The sequence below is a fragment of the Zonotrichia leucophrys genome, chromosome 10 (assembly GCF_028769735.1).
Source record: "Zonotrichia leucophrys gambelii isolate GWCS_2022_RI chromosome 10, RI_Zleu_2.0, whole genome shotgun sequence".
Taxonomy (NCBI): Eukaryota; Metazoa; Chordata; class Aves; order Passeriformes; family Passerellidae; genus Zonotrichia; species Zonotrichia leucophrys.
This window is the reverse complement of record NC_088180.1, coordinates 14,304,600-14,326,547: the sequence shown is the minus strand read 5'-3', so window position 1 is coordinate 14,326,547 and position 21,948 is coordinate 14,304,600. Positions and strand designations below refer to the sequence as shown.

General features: G+C 44.8%; 1 protein-coding gene across 1 annotated transcript in view; it reads right to left on the bottom strand.

The window, feature by feature from the left end:
- Positions 1-1,069: 1,069 nt before the first annotated feature.
- SLCO3A1 (solute carrier organic anion transporter family member 3A1) overlaps positions 1,070-21,948 on the bottom strand; it is a 140,431-nt gene continuing 119,552 nt past the window's right edge. The window contains exons 7-10 of the mRNA XM_064722719.1: positions 21,397-21,535; positions 17,135-17,310; positions 14,452-14,516; positions 1,070-10,047 (exon numbers count right to left, since the gene is read on the bottom strand). Coding sequence (XP_064578789.1) covers positions 9,668-10,047; positions 14,452-14,516; positions 17,135-17,310; positions 21,397-21,535 — 760 coding nt within the window. The 3' untranslated portion in view covers positions 1,070-9,667. The remainder of the gene's footprint in view (positions 10,048-14,451; positions 14,517-17,134; positions 17,311-21,396; positions 21,536-21,948) is intronic.

The following is a 21,948-nucleotide window of genomic DNA, read 5'->3' as shown; positions in this document are numbered from 1 at the left end:
CTTCCTCCCTCATTCCTCCTGAACTATTCTCCAAAGCCCCTGTTGTTGGAAAGTGAATTCAAAGCAACTGTGGTTGGATTCGACTCCTGTGCAACAAAATTGGTTTTTTTTGTTTGTTTTCTGATTTATAATCTTTGTTTTGCTCACTGCCTTTCAGAAGAGGGAACTGGAACAGGGGAAGATAAAAAATGGAACAAACAAGGAATAAGTGAATATTCAACTCAGTTGGAATGCAATTGCTTCATTTAGCATAATTTTGTAGAAGCTTCAGGAAAAAACTTTGATACACCAGATTTGAAGCGTTTGAAAATAAAGGGTCAAAGAAGTGATTGCTTTTATTCTGACCAGTACAGCAGCTGGAACAGGACGAAGTGTGTGTCACTGAATCCTCAGGAATTGTCACCCTCTGGGTGTGATCCCACTGATGGAGATGGAGAAGCTTCTGCAGCTGCAGGGGCTCAGGGTACATGGCAGGGCTCAGCCACTTCACTCAGCTGTTGCTATTTCAGCTAAAAGCTCTTTTTTTTTCCCCTCCACAGCTGAACTGACACAAAGAGTGTGAGACATATTCATCACCACCGACACATCCAGCATTTTCCTGCTCCAATCATGTTTCCTCTGAGCTCCTCCTTGTTTTAGTGTCTTCCAGGTGTTCAAGTTCCTCTGTTAGGTAGGAATTTAGGATGCCCTTGCTCTCTCTTTCCTTTCTTCAATTATTTTGCCCTTCCCAAAACCTGCCTCACCTTCTCTTCCACAATCACTCCTTCATTGACCTCCCCCCTGAAGGCACTGCACATTCACTCCCACTGTAATTTCTAGTAAACCTCCAACCTGAACTCTCAACCCTGCTTTTACTGAGGCTGAGAACCTTCTGGACCAGTCAGAGCACCAGCCCAGCCAGCCAACCTGGGAGAACCAAAGAGATGAGCCAGTGAGACAGGACAAGAATGAAAATAGTGTTTTTAATATCATTTACAGCAAACTTACAGTATGTTTTTCACATCACATATTTCTAAACTGCTCATCTGGAAAATATAAGCTGCAAAAATACAGAACACAGTACTCAAAATATATCGAGCATGTGGCTTCTCTTTTTTCTTTTATTTTTTTTTTTTTAAAGTCAATTGTACAGTGAAACATTTCCTTTTCCAAACCAGGTTTTGGTTTATTTTGGAAGTCTGAAAAATTACCAGCAGTCAATTTACCAGCAAAGTTCAAAGACCTTTCTGAGGACCACTTTCCCTTGGGCGGGGAAGGAAAACAGGAAGGAAAACAGAAACCCTCAGCCCAAGAAGGGGCAGTGGCATGTGGGCTCATCCAGGTGCTACAGACCATTTGTGGAGATGCTCTGTGCAGGAAGGACAGACCTCCTCTTCTCCAGAACCCACAAATGCTGCTCTGCCCAGGTGACTGTGGAGGACAGCAATGGTTGGAGGGACAAACACCATGGACTGCTCTGGTAGAGGCAGGTAAACACTCCTCCAGTGCTCTGCACCCTGCACAGAGCTCTGCAGGTGAGTTTCAAGCACAGGTGTGACAAACTGCATGGGGTGGTGTTGTTCTCCAACAAGACAATCAGTGTGGAAGCACTCTCCATGCTCTGATGGGAGATTGCTCCCACACACCAGCTGCAAACACTTGTCAGAGAAGCCCTGAGCTTCTGAAGCCCAGAAGAACTCCCACCAACAACCCAGTCAAGACATGCATCATGATTTGGAGGGCACATGGCAGCCTTGCCTTGTGAAAATGTATTATTTTCTTTATTTACACTATGGAGAAAGAGAATGATGGATAAGGGAGTGAGTTAAGGAACAAAGTAGATTCCTAATACTTACTCTTACTAGCCAAAACCCCAAGCCCCTCAATCTCTGTCAGAGACACAGAGGAGCCAGCTGGGCAAGAACTTCTTTCCCAATATGCTTTGAGTTTGCTCATGTGTAGCTGCCACTGAGGGCTGTCAGGGGTGGGGAATAACCAGGTTACACAGGCAGGGCATGGGCTGCTGATCAACCTGTGCAGCAGGAAAACAAAGAAAGAGAGAACAGCCACTGAAACCTGGCTGTTTCGCCACCATGAATGAGGCATGGCCAAGGACTGGCTGGGCATCTCCTCTGCCCATGAGCCACATCCAGAGCTGCTCTCCTCCTGCCTGTGTAAACTGATTTCAGATGGTGCTCGTGTCTCACCTGCACGGGGCAAAAGGAATTTCAGAACAGCCCTACTGCAACCATGCCCCATCTAATGCCATTTATGCATTGTTAGCTCCCACAACTCCAAATGTCCCCGTGCCTGGAATGTGATATAAGTACACACAGCAGGGAAAAAAAACCATTTCTGAAGACCGCATTTGACTTGTATCAAAATCCCAACGAACACCACATTTATTGTACTTTATTTACATGGTAGTCATGTGTAATATAATACAATACAGCGTTCCATTTGCAGTGGTAGGCACTATGGGTTTTAAAATGTCACAGCTCTTCCTCTGCTCCATCCCACCCCCTCCTCCCCATGGATGTGAGCTCCCTGTTGTGCGCTGCTCCAGCTTCCCCCTGAACCTGCCCTGGGATGGCTGTTCCCCAAAACCAGGTGAGGGAAGCTGCTCTGGGATGGCTGTTCCCCAAAAACAGGTGAGGGAAGCTGCTTTCGTGGGCTAACGTGGAGACTCCAAAGCTTTGGTGGTCACAGAACACTGGCAGACCTCAGGGGCAGTCATGTGCAGCCTCCTCACCATGCTTTGCACCAGAACACCAAGTGAAGGCAATGTGGGGCTGCAGCTGAGCTACAGAGCCCTAGCACAGGGAGTAGGCCACCCATGGTGATCACAGAGCACCATTTGGTCGTGCTGCAGTAAGACTTTAGGAGAACAGCTGTGAGTCTCCACGAGGGATCACCATCCTCCTCCTCCTCTGGTTGAGCAGGAAGGGTCACAGGTGAAGAGCAGGGGTCGTTTCTTCCTTTCAAGTTCACAGTTAGAGTTGTGAGGCACCAAAAGCACAGCACTGTTTGCTCTGAGGGGTAAATGCACTGCTGTTTGTGCGATGCCATACTGCAAGAGAAAACGGGTTTGGGGGCTCAGGTATCCGTGGCAGAGAACGATGCCTTTTGCTGTCCCACCCATGGGCAATTCATTTGGGAAGAACTAAGATATGTTAGGCCATATGCAACTCTCTTGATGCCCCAGAGGTTTCTGCTTCTGATCCAGGAGCTGTGCAAACATTGCAAATAAAATTTACAGCACCTGCTTCACCTCAATACCAATTTGCTGTTGCCTGGGTTCATACCCTTCTGGTGTTTGCTCTCAGCAATTACTCAAATGAGTGCTTTAACCAGTAGAGCTACTGAGAATTTCAAGCATCTGTGAGAGAATATTCCTGGGAAGAGGACTGTGAGTGGGAAGCTTTGCCTGTCCTGGAGCACGGGGTGTCCAGCCCACTGACACTGAGCAAGGATCATCTTACTCAATTCCTAATCACAGACTTTTGAGCTAAATATTCTTACTGATGAGAAAATTCCAGCTTAGGGAACTCAGGGAGCAGAAATAACCCCTGTGAGTTTTAAGTCCATCCAGAACAAATCCCTGTGTATGGATTACAAGAAAGCTTTTCCAACTTCTCCAGACCATAGATGATATGCAGAAATGACCTTCAAAATACACTGGAGGTCTTTTCTTGGTTTTCTCAGCAATTTACAAGGAAGAAATAAAGGGGAAGATTCATGTATGAAGTTGCTATAAATTATTTGCCAAGTTGCAGCTGACAAGTTTCTTACTGCTTCTTTCCATATGCAGACACCAACTTTGTTCAGAACAAGTCCAGCACCACAAACTGTTCAAGGTAGGACAAAGCTTTTCCTTCTTAGGGTTGGACACCCTGCTCTGCCACACTTAAATCTGAATAAATGGGGGAAAGATCACAAAGTCATCCCATCCCACAGACCCCATCCCTGGGGTCACTCCATTCATCAAAGAAAGAGAGATTGAAGCAAAGCTTTGACAAGCAAAACAACATTAACACTACAAATATCCTCAAGTCCTACTCTAAATAGATTGCTCTGTCCACAAGGCTTCTCCTGAATTCCCTGTGTCCTTTTGGGACTGAGAGATGCTCAGAGCCAAGCAGCCAAGGCAAGCCTGAAGCTGAAGGAAAAGCAGCCCATGTTCACACTCTGCCCCAGGAAACATCAGTATTGCCGCTGGGCAGGCACAGCCTCCCTCTGCTCCCCTGGATCCAGGGAACAGACAATGGCCAAAGATTTTACTTGGCATCACTAGTTAATAAAGAAGCACCTCATGTCTAAGAACTGCTGAAAGGCCATTTTTCAGCAAAGCAATTGTATTAAGACTCAGATTGGCTAGAAATGTCAATGGAATGATAGAGAACATCATTTGCAGCCTGAAGGTTATAGATTTAGGGGATATAAGCAGAACAAACTGTAACATTTTGAACATATGTAAAACTGAGCGAGACCTGCTGGCATGCCAGGCAAATTTAAATGCCTCTCAGTAATATTTGCATGCCAGGATACCTCTCTGGATACCTTGTACTGACTTGGTAGAGCCAAGCTGTGCTTTGCCACTGGGGGAAGGAAGAACTGGCTAGAGAAAGGGAGCTGATGGTTAGTTTGGAAGAAAACACCCACAAACCATGGGTCTGGTGGAGGTAGGGCTGTCCAGGAGCACAGAAGGGTGGATAATCCTTTCAGAGACGCTGAGTGGCTCAGTTACTTTCCTCCTTTCCTCCTTGGATCAGTCTCAACCATCAGATAAGCAGGGCTGAACCTGGCTCACACCACAGGCTCCCATCTTAAACTGCTGCCTATATTCCCACCAATTCTAAATTGGCTGCCAACAAAATAGGTGAGGCACAGCAGTAGGGTGGGATTCTGGGAGAGGTGAACCCAGATTTAGTAGGAAAAGCCAGAAGCCCTATTGCAAACCAGAGCAGGTCAGTATTATTGCTTGTAATCAGGGGTGCTCTGCCCCGTGCACAGGAGGCTTGTGAGCTCTGCACATATTAATCAGATCTGGAGAGTGAACAACAACAAACCTGCTGCTGTCCGCAAACACAGTTCACATGAAATTAGGGGGATAGATGAGCACAGCTGCATTTAAAGGCAGAGCAGGAGTAAGTCTGGGAACCCTTGTGAATAAAGAAACAAAGCTGTTATCACATCAGTCCAGTGAAGCATTTGCATGTGTCTTTTACACTGACAATTCCCCACATCACCTGCCAAGAATAAAGCAAGCATCACACCAAGAATGCCAAAGTCTGAAGAAAACACCAAGCCAAGCACACCCAGCTGTGACAAACTCTCTTATGGCAGCAACAGCTGTGGCTGGCCTGGGGGCTAAAGCTTCACAGTGCTGGTAGGCTTCAGCTTGTTGTGGGTTGGCTGTAGAGTGAAACTGCTGCTTGTGAGATGGAGTTTCTGTGTCCCAAAACCCCATTTACTGAGAAAAAAAGTCTGTCTGAGACACAAAGGTGAACCTTCAGCACATTGCCTCCACTGCAATGTGATGAACATAAAACTCTGATGGGGATAGAAGGGGGTTCAAATCACATTCATTCCCTTAATTTGAATTTTTTTTTTTTTTTTTTTTTGCAAGGCAAAAGAAGTAAATGCATCTCAGCCATTTGGAAATACTCCAATCACTTTCCAAATGTCTGCAGACCATCAGTTCAATTTGGAAGCATTCTGAAGTGTAGCTAAGTCAGATAATGGAAGTTAATTCCTCTCTGCATCTTTCCCTTCTCACCTTCTGAGCAAGGTGAGAGCCAACCATGATGAAGAGCAGCAGCACTGAGGAGTTCAGTGCATCTCAGAGGAGAATGGCAGAGGGAGGTCCCCATTATTGAGCTGAACTGCCAAGAATGGAAGGTTTGTGATATTCAAGTGGTAATTCAAGTGATGGACTTCTCAGTCCCAGTCTACATCCAAGATGTGCTGGGTAAAGTCAGAAAAATGGATTATTTCTATAGGTATTAAAAGAAGGTTCTGGAAATGCATCACCTTGTTAACAAGGATGCAAAGAAAACTATTCCAGTGTCATCTGCACCAATTTTAGATTGGGGTCCCCTTTTGATTCCACTGGGGCCATTCCAGAGTGGGATCTGAGCAAGGGAAAGGAAACCCCAACCTGCAGTCATGCAAGGCAACTGGTCAATCCCAGAGAGACTGCAGAATCTCAAGTAATTTGTTTTTCCAGACATCCCATTCCTTAGCAGACAGCCACATGGGGAACACAGTGCTTGGAAATGCCAAAAGAACAATTCTGCTGAGACTGAGGCCTCAACAAACCCCTGAATTTCAATGCCCTTGAATATGAACAAACAATTTCCACCACTGGATCTGGACCACACAGCTCAGAGCATGCCCGTGTTCCTGTTAATGGGTGATTTTCTAACTCCATCCTTGTTTTTTGAGTTTCCTGCATGGTTAAGGCAGTTGCAGGATGGAGGTGAAGCGCTGACAGCTGAAAGGCCCATAACACAGTTTGGGAAAAGGGGGGGATGTCTGACACTCTTCCTTTGTTATTCTGTAACAAAAATTGGGTTGCAGGCAAAAATGGCTTGTGGCTCTGAAATCAGAAAAAAACCCCAAAATGCCTGCTGGTGTGGATGAAGGGTTTGGTCTGTGTATTTTCTTTCAACTAAAGATCTGTTCTTAAATCTGTACCAAAGCACTGACAGCAAAGCCCTTCACAATACAGGCATCAGACCTAACCCTGGGGAAAAAAAAAAGAAAAGAGTGGGATGGGGGAAAAGATTTTCAAGAGTTCCATTATCAAAAGAAATAAAAAAACAATCATGCAGGAATTTCAAGTTACAGCTTAAAAATAACATAAGTAACCCCATTCAACTGCATCTCCCACACATACTAAGAGAAGAGATCAAATGAAAAAAGTAAAGAAAAACAAAAATGAAAATGTTATGTGCCCTGGAATCCTGTTTCTATAACTCCGGTCAAGGGAGACTTTGACTGCAGCAACAAGCCGCAGCTCACGAACACTGGGAGTTTGTTTTACATCATATCAATCAGCATGCTATTCTCCTTCACCTTGGACTTTCAGAGGGGAAAATCATGAAATTGTGAAAGGGGTTATGAAATTTCAAGCAATCAGGCTTTTAGAAAGGTTCTATTGTGTGACATTTGTGTTGGAGTCTGAAAGTGTGTGTATAGTATAAAATTATGAGCTAACATTTGGAAAGACAGCAGTCTAAGTAATAAATCTGCAGAATGGAGAGAACTGTACAGAATGATTTCAAAGGCTCATTCTTGACAATTATATGTATTTTATGAGACAGTTATGCACCCTGTGACTTTTTGGAATTCATTGTTTTATGGATGCAGTTTCTCTATTTTAGCAGATCAGATATACTAAACCAACATAATGGTCTAAAAAGCATCATTTACCACCCAACATAACAATGGCACTGCATAGCTTAATAGTTTTTTTTCCTTAAACTCCTTCATCAATTGAGTGATTCTTAATATGGCTGAAACCCAAGAATTAAATATCTGCAATTACAATATCTGTTGAGTATTTGGCACAACGGAGTTTATTGGATACATCCTTTTCTCCTGCCCTTATTGTTGCTGAACATGTAATTCTGTGCATAAGCTGCAAGCACACATATAAATTCAATCAAGTGGAAGCAGTTTGATACTCCACACCCATGTTACAAAGCCTGGATAAGAGAAAAGTGTGCTAAAAATGTGTTGAACATGAGTGACAAGTTATCAACCCTCTGTAATTGTGCCAGCTCTGGGGTGCCCACTGCACCAATGGACAAGGACTTGGGGAAGATCAGCCCCTCTGCCACCTGCATGGAAGTGGCATCCAGCATTTGACTCAACATGCCAGGTTACTGCTCTAAACATCCTCAAGTTCACAACAGCTTCAAAATTCACACAAAAAAAGGAACTCTTAATTATGATGCTAACCCTTAAAGCCCTTCTGACATTTAGTCCATTGGAAACAATTCCGGTACCTGGGAAAAAATCTCATCAAATGCCACCAATTTGCATTGCTTCCCAGCAGGAATGTTTTGGAAAACAAAAATGTGCATACAAAATAAGCCTGACCCCCATGTTTCTTGTTATCAGATGAAAGTTTCCCCATGGTTTTTGCAGGTTTAGGTAAGACTGCACTGCAGGGGCCAAGCCAAATCTGCTCCTGCATGGATGCTTTGTGGGGAGCTGAATGGAAGTTGGAGCTGCTCAGTGCTGGCCAGCCTCTGCTCCCTTAACCCAGCATTCCAGAGGGACTATTGTTTGTACTATTCCCATGTACAAACAAAATCTGGCATCCAGGAGAGATGATTCCATCTTCCTCACATGGCTTCCACTGAAAGTCAGTGGAATTTCTCAGGTGAAAAATAAAACACCAGTTGTGAGGGCTGAAGGATTAAGGTCAGTATTCCTCTCATTTGTACACACGCACGCACACACACACACTTTAAAGAAAACATCCACCACACAATTTCTAGATTGCAAATTATATATATATATCTTTAAAAACTGGAGAGAACATCAACAGCCTCTCCACATATATATGTATTCACTGAGTCACATAGAATATGAAAAAACTATATTATGTAAATCATCATATTATCTATAATTCTCCAACAGACAATTGTTTTTTATAGAGACACAGTGCATTCATTCTCTTCTTTAAAAACATATTATGTGTCTTCATTGGCTTGGTAGCATATTAGAATGAAGGCGTATGGATAAAAAATGCAGAGGATTAAACAAACCCCTTGAGTCACATTATGTTTGGGTGAATTAAACAGGATCCTTCCCCAAACTAGCATAAATAAATCCTCCTCATGGAAAAGTGTCAGCAATTTAAGGGTTAACACATACTCGAAAATAATTCCAAAAAAACCCATCTTATTAGAGGACTACACAGATAAGTATTTGGAACTCATCCCCCTTTAAAAATGACAGCACGTTTGGCAAGTGTGAGCAAACGTCTTGAACTCTACTGGGTTTGAGATCTGAGCCTGGATATTCACAGACAGCCACAGGAGCTGCAATCTGTGAATAAGCCAGGCCTGGAAGGACTTGGATACCCCTGACAGCATCGCTGGCCACTGGGAAGGTTTCCAGCAGCTTTCAAGGAATTCATCCTGGGCTCGTGGCTGGTGACAGAGTGTGACTGGTGGAAGGGCTCCAGCACCGCTCCCTCTTTGCCATTTTGGATGCAGCAGGTTGGAGCAGCACCCAGCCTGGCCAGCCCTGCAGGGCTCCACACACCCCATCCCAACTGGGAAAGGACCTATTGCTGTTATCAGCTTGCTGTTATCACCCTGCTGTTATCAGCTTGCTGTTATCAGCTTGCTTTCTCTACACCCCGTGCCAAACTCTGCTCAAACTCTGCAGGTGCCCTCCTTGGAAGCTCGTGCTGTCACCAAAGGGGCTGGTGCCCAGCCACAAGGGCTCCCTGCTTTCTCCAGCACCCTGCAGGATGTCACAAGTGATCCCATCAAAACACTCTGTTCTCAAGAATCCTCGCTGGGTCTGGCTTTGAGAAAAAGACAAAAGTTTCCTGTGTTGCTGTTGCTGTTTTGCAGTTGTTTCTTCTTCCATTCGTGCTCTCTCCTTGTTTTTATTAAAAAGGACCCTTGTATTATTAATATAGTTCACTCCTCCACAGTCACTATAAAACAGACTCCATATTTTCACACCACTCATGATCTTCAAGGTTATAGATAAATTTTGTCCTATGTGGTTGATTTTGGGGCACCGAGTCCCGCCCCAGATTGTCTAGGGTGAGAGTAGAGGCAAAAAACTCACTAGTGCTGAGACCACCTTCGTGGTTCTTGATGTATCTTTTATAGTTTTTCCTCAAGCACTGCCAGGTGGTTGTGTACAGGATGAATGCAAAGGACTTGAGGGCGATGGCAATGCTGACATACAGGTATCTGTAGACCACATTGTCATACAGTGCACAGGCTCCTTGCTCCCCACAGAACGTGCTCCAGAACAGACACGTGGAGTCAATCCCGGCCCCGAAGATCAGCGGAGGTGGGATAAAACCTGCCAAAATAAGAGAGACAAATCATGCTTCTATAAAGAGAGAGGACGTGACTGCAGTGAATGGAAAGAGGGTACTTTATCAAGGCTAACAGTCCCAGCTGCAGCCTGTGATTTTAATTTTTGAAGTTCTAAATCAACCTGAATGAAGTTTGTGGATGAGCCTTTAGCTTGGACTTATCTGTGGAAGAGACGTTATATCCTGCTGATATCAACATGCAGCAAGAATCTTATTCAAGTCTGAGTGGCTTTTATTAAGCTTCTTGTTTGCCTAATGAGACTAAGTGGAGGGATAAATGAAAGAGGAGGACAGCCTTGCAGCTCACCATCTCTAAACTGGCAATTCTGCACTTTAGAGTGTTGCCCTAAAGGATCTCATAGCATTCCAGTTCAGCACCTAAAATCAGCCTCAGCATTGAGATCCCGTTTTGGACTGTACCCTGATATCAAAACATAGCAAAAGGTTTTCTCTGGATCAAAGGAAAAGAAACAATAGCCCATAATAGATGTCAAAGATGCCATCAGAAAAGAAGGGAAAATTTTAGAGTGCCATTAAATGAAATATCACAGCAGGATTCTCCCACAGCCACTGCAGCTAACTACCAATGAGTGTTTCTCAATCATGGTTTGCAGAAGAGCTGCAATCTTCAAGCAAAGTAATCACTCCAATCTCATTTAACTAATAAAAGAAATGTTTTTCTTGTCTCCTTTCCCTCATCCTGCAGGGACACTGCAGCAACCCCCCATTTCCCATTAGCCTGATGGTGATTAGGACATCCACGCTCCAGCTCTGCGCTCCCCAGCCAGCCTGCGCAGCACTGGGAAGAAAATGTTAACATTCTACATAATGTAACCATTTCTCTACCTTCTGCTGTATTTATGGGCAGAGGCTAGAAGCAGAAAAACCCTGAAAAAAGCCCTGATGGATGAAGTCACTGCTGTGGGTTAAGGCAGTGAGCAAAGGGGAGCATTGCATCTCCTGAAATCCAACAGCAGGCAGGCACAACACCCCCCTGACAGTATCAATGCATCTGTAGGTGCTCTGATGCCTGAGACTCTATAAATACCTGTGACAGCAGACACAAGGAGTGCAGTTTTTAGACAGGAAAGTGTTTAATCTTGGATCTAGTTTCATCATTAACCTGGATTTCCAGGCTTAAAAAAGCTACCTTCCTTCAGCTTGTCACGAGCAAAGTAGTGACATTCATGACATGTATCCTAAGACTACAAATAAATTGGTTGTCTTCACTGTTCTCTCTGGTAACTGAGATCTCTTTATTTTATTTTCTTGATGACTGGAGCTCTGTAGATTTTGTTTGATCTTCCTTATATGTTGGTAAATGCAGGAATTAAGAGAGGTTATATGGGCTTTTGGTTCTCATTTGAACCAGTCATTAATAGCACAAATGTAGTAAGTAAAACCAGATGATAAAAAAGCAAGACAATCTGTTTGTTAGAAATACTAATTCCAGTCATCATATCTAAAAACCTATCTATGTTCTCGAAAAAATATCAGCACCAGCTCTGTGTTCATCATTTCAATGACTGGAAAATCCAGGCTGGGCTGGTTCTGCTTCTAAGTTCAAAGACACTTTTTTAGTTGAAACCTGTGAACAACCACACACTCAGCCTGGATTTTAAAAATTCAGCTGGGCTCCTGCCACAAAGAAGCAAGAGGCTCTGCTGCTGACTGCAGTTTGTGTGCCCAGTGCTGCTGGATGGCACCTCAGGGGGAATATCCACATCTGGCAGTGACTGAGGAGCCACATTCTTTCTGTAATAACAGAAAGCCACATTTGGATCATCATTTTGAGGTGAGTCCCTGCTTGTGAACATGCTGAGAGATGCTGACACAAAGCTTTGGAGATGTGCAGGCTGAGCTGCAGGGAGAGCTGCCATTCCCACCTGCTGGCTCCAGCCTGGTGTCCACCACAATTTGGCCTGGAAAGTTCTCCTCATAACACTTGAGGAAGGACCTGTTTCCCTTGAACTCCAAAGCTACTCCCATGTGAATGCAGTCATGTGGAAAACCCTTTAGCAACTAGTGAGTATTTCAGGCTGTTTTTAGCAGAGGAGAGGACGAGAGACACACAGGAGCAAGTTGGTGCTCATAACCCCTGAGACAAGGGAGGTGAGCAGTTGCACTGCACACCAGAAATTCCTTCTGAGAGTGAAACACTGTAGGGTTTTGTCATGTCAGAATAAGAGGCAAACAACATGAGCTTGGAGGAAAAAAATCTGAGGAAGTGCCCTGGTAAGCAGAGGCTCTTCCATGATGCATGGTGAACACTGAATTCTTTGCCATTCCAGACAAATCCATTCCAAACCTTTGGCTCCAATGGTACTGCTTTACTGTCTTCTCTGGGAAACTGCAGTAATGCTTTTATATGAAGACACTGTTAGGCTGCCCTCTCACAGCAGAAATCCTATGAAATGAGACAATATATGCAGGAGGATACTGGGAGAATTCAGTCATGTTTCATGTTATTACAGTGAATATTAAAGAGAGTCAATCATGTCCTACCTCTTACTGCAAAGTGTTGCAAAAATTTCTGCTCTCTCTATATATATTTATATATATTTCACAGCAGAAACTGTAGGGCTGCATAAAAAAAGGTGCTTCTGTCTTACTGAAATCTATTAGCTAGGATTGCACCTTCGGGTCTCATACCTCCTGCATTTAATTCTCTCCTTTGGTGTAAGAAGCAGCTATTATCGCTGTCTTCTTAAGTCAAAGCTTAAAGGTGAACTGAAAAGCTTTTAAAATAAATCAGTAAAGCTATTCTCAAACCTCAGGTTGATAGAGGCACAATTTGGATACCCTTGCTCATACAGAAAAGTATCTTTCTCTTCATTTTCCCTGCGTTCCAGCTACATTGCTGATATGCTTCAGGATGTATTGTCTTATTTCATGGGAATCCCTTAGTGACAGAGCAACATATAAAGATTTGGATTTAAATTCTCACTATGGCTTCTTTACTGGAATGAAAAAAAAGAAATCTGTTCAACTTAAGTATACATGTCTGAGCCTGGTTTTAGAGGAATTCAGGATGCTGCTATCTCAGGAGGCTTCTCTCTTTTGAAAGGAAAAAAGAAAAGATAAGAATCTCCCCCCTCTAAGTATTTTTCCTTTGGAAACAACAGCCCACAGCCATCTTCCTTGCACACTTGTCTGCTGAGACTCCACATTCAGCCAGTCACAGCTGAAGTCAGGCCAAAACCCACGAGCAGCACCAGCAGCTAAAGAAAATGCTGTGTTTGCAAGGCTTGAACCAGAGCTGACCTGGGTCATCCCAGAAACTTCCCTTTGAGTTATCTGAGCTCTGGGCACGTTAACTTGAGGGAGCTTTTTGTATGGCTGCAGTTACTTCACGAAAACCAATGGACATCTAATTGGCTTAATTGTAAACTGGCCTGGGAGCACGATTTCCTGTTCAGCTTATGGGGATTAAGGTGTTAAAAAAACAAGTAAAAAATGAAGTCACTTATTCAGAGCGATGTCTGGTACTGCTGGATTTTCAGTCCTGTACTTCCCAGTGCCTTGCTGTAGCCTAAGAAATGGCACTTTAGTCCCCAGCTCATTCCTTTGGGACCAAGGGAGCCATGCAGGGAAGGTGCTTTCTGTGCCTTGCTAAAAAAATAAGTTCCACTCCCAACATGCAGAAACCCTGGGCATGAGATGGTCCCACAAAACAATGGATCAGAGGATTTTGCCCTGAACCACTGAGACTAAAGAGCTGAAACAGAAGAGCTTTAAAATAGGAGCCACCTCTTCCAGAAGGGAAAAAAAACCAGCCAGAAACAAGCAGCAGCCTGGTATGTTCCCTTTAATTCATACATGAGCAGAACATGCTGGTGCAGAGGAGGAGCCATAAGCATTTTTATGGGATTTAAACCCACAGGAGAAAACAAGGACTCAGCTTGTCTCATTTTCCTGGTTTCAGATCTGAGACACCCAAAGGAAGGGGCAAACTCACCATGTAGCACAGGTCCTGTCCCTCAAAGGAGAGTGAAAATCCATATCCCTCTCCTTCAGCAGTATGCAGTGCAGCAGTAATTCTGCAAGCTGCTGACACGTTATTAACAGCTACAGAAGAGAGACTGGTTGTGTGGGACCATGGGAGAAACAGCCATTTCTCATGCAACACTGCATTTTCTTCCATTAGCACCACACAAATGGCAGGAAAAGTGCTTCAGGAGCCTTGGTGTGACATCCCTCATGGAGAGGGGCTTGGACCCCAGTGTGTCAGACCCCTTTCACAACAAGGACAGCACTACAGAGTAGAAATCAGAGACTAGAAATCAACTTCTGCAACAGAGTAGAAACCAACTTCTGCATGTTAAAAATTGAGTGTTCCAAGAGGGAACAAAGGGTGGGAGAGAAGGATGCACAACTTTTGTACCTACCAAGCAACCGGAGCAGCAGGAAAAGCACCCCCAGAGCGTAAGACTTGAGTTCAGGGCTCACAGTCCTGCAGGGAGGAGGAGAGAGAAATCAATTCCTGTTGTTCTGCTTTGATTAACACACCCCGTGGCCATTCTGTGCTGTCAGCCAGGATGCCACCAGCACCTCTTCAAAAAGTCATTAATGGGGTTTTTCTTCTGCCTTCTCCTGAACTGCCTACAGCCCCAAAAGTAATTGCATTGGTGATAGGCTCAGGAATTAGCCAAATCATTAATAACAACAGCTAATGTTGACATCGGATGTTTATAAGCTTCCCATCAAATTTTCAAGGCTGCAGATGTTGAGGACTGGAGAGAGAGAAAACTTTTGGTTCTGAAACCCCTCAGACTATTGGGAACAAGAGACCACCCTTGGAGAAGGGTGGATCAAAAGGTTCAGTCAGCTTGGTGGTTCAGTGAGGAAGTGCTCAACACTAGTTTTCATGCAGTTTGCAGTGTCTTCAGCTATGAACACAACCACTGTTGCATTAGGAGTTATCCTTCAAAGGTGCTTTGAAAAACTACTCATGGCAGGGGTGGTTCTCTGTATAAATACACTGGAGAAACACCAGCCAAAACTGATAAAACAGAACCAGTTTTTAAGAGAGCTTTTAAGTTAGGAGAAGATCCTTCTGATCATCTGCCCTCCTCTCACACATTCATGGGCCATGTAATATCACACCATGACTTCTGTGAGAAGCCTGTGACCTAGGGATGAATTGCAGCAGTTTCCAGGCAGACCCCCACACTTTATATCCAAAGCCTTTATGCCAGGAATTATATGACCTTGGAAAAATGTTCCAATGGTTAATGGGTTGGCTCAAATAGGATTCTTCAGTTGGGTGAGAAATGTAGGAAACAGAGCATTAAAAGTTTATTTTAATGAAAAAATAGATTATCACATGGAATATTCACAGTGGGCTTTTAACTGGTGGTGGTGTCCTTCCGTCCACTTTTCTATATTTAAGACCAAACTCAAACCCCATACCTTAGGCTGGAGTAAAAATTGCCACTTGGAGACATCTCCTTTTCTCACCGACTACAGCAGTGACCAAATGACTTGCTAAGACAAGACATTTAATTTGTAGACACTGAGTCCATTTTTAAATAACCATGGGAGCTGCCAGTGTCACTTGTCACTGCTCTGGACACCAAGGACACATTCATATGCCACAACTTTCTTTATGTAATGGAAGATGGCAGTTGCAAGAGAGCATGAGGTGCTATCTGGCTCAGAGCTCTCTGCTGTACATTTGGTACATTTTGTCAGCTATCAGTGATTCTGAGTGAAGTTACAAATCTGGATGTGTGAATTGTTTATTTCCTACAGCTCTGAACTGAGTATGTTTCATCTTCCCTTTGCTTTTCTTATTCCCTGGTATTCTTCTTCCTGGCTTATCTCATTTGAAGACAACACTAAGATGTCTCCATGTTGTATCCTAAAGGTGCTGGCAGCTTCCTTGAACAAAGAACTCTTCAAACTCAAAATTGCTTTTGTCACAATATTTATCATGAGGAAATTTGATTTCTCTTTAGCTACCGGAGATGCAAAGAGAGAAATGAACTAGTAGGTGGAATATCTCATTTTGTATCCTGCAGGGAGACATGCCCTCACAGAGCTGTTCTGTCCAAAATCCACTCAAGAGTGTGTTTCTAATACAGACCTTATTGATTGAATTTTATTGGAATTTTCCAGGCAGCAGAATGGATCTGCTATTTATGCCTCTGGTTATTAGTCTCAGTAAGTGACAGCTTGGACAGCTAAGTAATTTTGGATAAATGTGGGCTTAGATATCTATGTATATCATAAGGTGAAGTGTTTCATATGTCTGGAAATAACACAAGGTCAGTTATTTGAATAAGCTACTTTTGCCCACCTATTCACATTGGCTTAACTCAGACATGTCCTTCAGACTTCCAAGTTCCTTATGTTCTTGGACTTGGTCCAGGGTGAGAGAAGTTAAACTCCAGTCAGGGAGGTACTCACCAAAGCTAGCTTTAAATTTTTCTGTGGTTTCTGTGGTCTCCAGATCATCTCTAAAGGTGAGCCTAAGCCTCTCTCTAAGTCATTACATGTTGAGAACATGAGGTGGCAGTTCTGCCCCTCTCCCAATGCAGCTGTAACCTCTTTACTAGCTGGACTGGAAACTGCACATCTGTATTTCCATGTTAGTCCCAGAAGAACAACCCTTCCACCATTCTCTGCAACATCCCTGCAGGAATCTTGTCCGTTTGGGGGCCCAGTCCCACCTCACTCCCTCCACCAAAGGAGAGCTCGAGCAGCTCCTGTTTTCTCTCCAGCAGCTCCATACTGCAGGCCCTGAACTGGGGCCATGCCTGGCTAAACCAGGCACTAACAAGTGAAAAAAAATAGCTTAGGGAGAAAACAGCTTGAATGGAGGTTCAGTTCAAAGTCAAGGGTCTGGGGACAGTGAACTTGGTGTAAAAGGCAGAGGCCAGGAGATGTGGAGGACCCTCAGCTCCCCCCTGTGCCTTAGGGTCCCTCCAGCCATGATCCCATGCCAAGAGCAGCCCCATCTGATGAGGATGGTGACTGATGGCCCAACTTGGCGAGAATGATGACTGAAGCCCCCCCTGATGAGGATGATGACCAAAGCCCTGATGAGGATGATGACTGACACCCTACCTGATGAGGATGATGACGGACGGTGTCTGCGCCATGGCCCCGATCATGCTGCAGACACACATCACACACAGGAATGTCAGGAAGGCCTCTTCACACCCAGGGCTGGGGCACTTGCCAGGAACCACGGTGGCGTTTTCGGGAGGGACCGAGGTGAGGCACGAGCAGCCACTGAGGTTCTGCAGAGGAGCACAAGGAGTCAGCAGAGGGGAGAGCTCTGATCCCACCCTTTGTAACAGGGCTTGTCAGCAGCAATGCCTAATCCTCTAATGGTCAATTAAATAACTCCTAAGTGCTTGTTGGAGGGGGTTTGGAAACAGTTTCAGGAGCATCAGAGCTGACGCACGCTGCCAGCAAGGGAAAGCTGTCCCTTGGCTTGTTTCTTTTCTTCTGCTCCTTTCAAGTCTCTCCCATAAATGTCACAGTGACAGAATTATTACCCAGTTCTACCTCTTTGGAGGAGAATAAAGAAACAATCTGTGTCTCTGTGACAAGGAAGATTCCCCCCATTATGGTTCTAATTACTTTCTTATTTACCTCCGTCCTCTTGGCTGTTGCAATTAAACTGAAGCACATTAAATGCTGGTAAATCTGCAGCCCTGCTCTCAGACTGCTTGCAGCACCTCAAACCCTGGGCAGGAGCCACACACAATGGGTGCTGCAGCTCACCCAGAGCTGAACCACCACAGCCTGGCAGCAGGGAGGCTGCTGGACCTCAGTGCACTCCAGGGCTAATAAATGACATCTGGTTCAGAGAGATTTGTGTTGAGCTAAAAGCTCAAGTCAAGCAAGATAAACTTTATCAATATGTGATCAGAAGGAGGGTGGAATGACTGCATTTTGCTTTGATCTCTCCAGCAAGTGCAGGATGTGAAAAGAAGCTTTGTTTGCCAGTCACAGATTTAAGGATTTTTTTTTTCCCCTTATTTTCCAACTCGCCCTCCTGAATTTCTGAGTGGGGGATGTCAGTGCAATTAAGGCACACAATACTACCAAGAAATCCCTTAACGAACACAGAAAGAAACAGTCATTAATGATTCATGGCTTGTCTTCACAGGCCTGCTGGGTTTGCAGGTCACATGTCTGGATGAGGAGCAACGTCATAAAATATAACATATTGAAAAGCAGCTCAATCTCCTCCCCTTCTCCCCTACCATGTGCAAGCAGAAATTCCTTTGCTTTTCTGCCAAAGGGGTCCCCTTAGGACCATACAAAAGCACACTTTGTGGTTCACTGCCTCCAAAGATAAGGATCAGCAGGGATACCACTCCAACCTTTCTGACACCAATCTCTTTCTCCTGCACAGGAGTCAAATCATTTTTTTTCCAATTAAGTGCACAGAGGACAAGAGAGACTGTGGTGCAGAACTCTAGGAGAGCTGGAGCAGACATGCAGGTGCCTTTCTGCTGGCAAGCAGTAATTAAAATAACAAATTCCTGTGCTGTGAGTTAGAAGCTGACACCTGAAGGCTCCAGAACGGTGACAATTAGCACCACTGAGGTGGTGTTTGCACAGACAACAGGAATTTGTAGCTCCTGGCTCTTACTGCAGTGCATTGCCAGCCACCAGCCTGGGCAAGGCTGTGGATCAAAATCCATGTAAGTCTGGAAAAGTACACACCTGCACTGAATAACCTTTGGACAAAATCCCCATCACAGCAAACACGCAGAATTGGGTGTTTATTTTCCATGGGCTTTTATCAAGAGACATACAGTACCTGCTTTGGGCAGTGGTGGGGCACACTGTCCTCTCACAGGTATGATTTTTTTTTACAAAGCACAAGGCAGATTTTACTTTCACTGCCTGAAAATTTGCCCCTCAATCTGCTTTTTTGACCACTTTGCTTCAAGGTGCTGGCCCGAAGCAGTGTGAGTGGTTTGTAGCAACCACCTCAGCTTGCTTAGCACTGCACCTCATCCTTACCTGGCAGATCTTTGATCTTTTATTACTGACACAGTATGCAACTCACAGACATCAAACAAGGAAACATCAAAGATGGAGTTATGACTTTGTCCTGTGGAGAGGAAATTTTTTGCTACCAGTGCCAAACTTCTGTAGATCTCCTTGTCTGCAACCCCACTGCATCCAACCACTTGTTATCAGAACCTTCTGCTGCCCAGCAACCTCCACACCCAGATTTATGTGTACACAGATGCAGAGTTTACACCTTTAACAGCATCCTGACTTTGCTGTGATTATCCATGCAAATCACCCATGTTTTTAATTACTAATTTTTTAAGCTCTGGCTCTGACAGGGAAGGGACAGGCTGGTATTTCAATGCAAAATTGTAACTCCAGGCTGGAATTCATGTGTCTCCAGCCAAAATATTAGAGAGTCAGTGGCATCAAAGAAACAGGATGCACAGCCCAGCACGTGGTATGCAAGGGTCATTCCCAGGAATGGCTGGAAAGGAAAGTCCTGGGGGTGCCAGAGCTCTGCCTACCAGCACTGATATTCCTATGGCTTTTTGGACAAATGCACCTCTGAAATCAGCTCAGTAAGAGAGAAGGAATGAAAAAGAAAGAAATACCTGAGCTACACATTGCTTTTAGAAATTGTTCACAGAGGAAAAGTGAAGAGAAGCAGTCAGAAAGGTAAAATGTAGTAAAGTTAAATAAAGCATTCAGAGAATTTTATGTCCCAGTAAAAAGCAACCCTTGCCTCATCACAAGCACATAACATTCACAAGACCCTCCAGACAGGTCATTACCTGGATTATGGGTTTAAAACTTGGTTTGGCAATTTGGCTTTGCCTCAAGGCCATTGCATGGCCAAACTGGTCCATAATTCTTGATAATGCCCTTCCCAGCAGGTGCTATTGCTTCACCAATTTGTGTTCAAAATGTTACTGCAAAAAACCCCCACAAAACAAAGAGATGAGAAGAACCCCAAGGATGACAACAAAAAGGCAAAATGAGAAGGAGTGAGTAAGAGAGAGCATGAGGGAGAGTGAGTTTTTTTGCTGAGAGGTTTGTTCTTGCAGAGCACAAGGTCAGGCAGCTGCAGACTGAAGGGGCAGAGCTGAATTTTCATTACCATGCTCCTTCCAGCGGAGTCAGAGCTTTGCCCTGTGCTGCACAGATCTCTGCCATGCTCCAGCCACACACCACAGCAGCTGAACACCTGCTGAAGGCTTGGTGAGCTGGTGAGACACCATTCTGTGTGCCTGAAACACACTGGTTTCCTCTTAAAATCATCCTGCTGCCACCTCAGGTGTTGGCTTATTGGGAGGAGGAGGAGGAGGAAGAAGAGGGCAGGGAGGTAACACCTTCACATTGATGTGGATCCTTGTAGGGCTGCTGAAAGCTCAAAACTGTGGTGTGTCAAAGGGATGCCTGGTATCTCCTCAGAGAGGAAGGATGAAGCCTTGGGGGGATAATTGCACATGGTGAGCACTGATGTGTAGGCACAAACAGTGCCTGTGACCAGGCTGACCTCCCACAGACTCCACACAGCCCCAGGCAGTGAGCAAGGATGCAGGAATCCCACCAGTCCCCACCCACAGGAGCACTCATTTTCAGTGTAACCTAGAAGACATTAACATTTCAGCAGCAAAAAATGAAAAAGCTGGCTTTAAGATATTGTTAAAAATTCCCCACATCTTCCTTATCCAGTTTTATAGTTTATTCTTTATGACTTTTCTAAGGGAAAAAAATCTCTTAGAGAGAACTGAAAAATGCAGAATGTCTTTGGATGGAAACTCTGCTCCCCTGACAACTGCTCTTGCTGCTGCCTCAGAGCAAAGCAAGGAAAGAGAAATAAGCAAGCAGAGTTAAAGGAAAGCTTAAACAAGGGTGAATAAAACCAGCAACTGCTCACCACTGTCTAGGAACCAGATTGAGGGAAAGAGCAGGAGGAAAAAGACTGAAAGGGTTGGGCAGGGTGGAGAACAGGGGAGATGAGGAGTAACAGGACAAAAGAGGAGCAGTTTCCTCAGCTCTCCCTTCTGGGCTAGGGATCTCCTGCAGAGGACACCTGTGCAGATCTCCCATCACATTCCTTGCTTCCCTGCTGAGGAGGAAAACCAGGGCAGGAGGTTGTGAGATCCCATCCTGCTCCATGGGTGACCCTGCAGAGACTGGGCATGTATGGAACAGAGTGAAGAACAACAGGGCCTCAGCCCCACCAGAGCTGTGAGCTGAGCTTTTGGGAGTGCAGCCCCTGGCTGTGGGTGAGCTACCCCACCAGACACGCAGGAACCTCACCCACTTGAGCTCCCAGAACTGTTCCTACAGGTGAGAGGTCCCCAGGAAAGGCCACTCACCGTGCTGCTGCAGCCAGCAAAGCAGGCAGATAAGTATGTGACCCCGTCTGCCCCACACACTGGAGTGAAGGAATCAGTTTGGCATTCACAGTTGTTATTGCATGGGGAATATGGGTCCAGAGATGAGGTTGGAGTTGAGCTGCAAGACAAAGAGAGAAAGAAATTAATGGACAGCGTGGTATCAGCCAGTTTTCCCAACTGTTGCCTCACAAAGATGCCTTTGAGGGGGAGAGTTAAGGCAAACACATTAAAAAAAAGCAGTGGGCAGGCTAGCTGGGTTCCAGCTCTACGAAATCCAGGCTCAGCCTCTCCTTGGAGACTGAAATGCCATGGCTACTATCCCCTGCAAAAGAGAGTCTAATGCAAGGCTTGGGCTGCCCTGTTACCTCAACAAAAAGCCTCAAGGAAACACAGAGAGATGCTGTGGAGATTGCTCTGTGTTTTTCTGCAAGGAGCTGACAGGCTGATGTTGTCATCTAAAGAGCTGCCACTGCATACAGGAGCACTCAGGAAGAAAATACCACATAACTCTCTCCAAGGCCTGTGAGTGCA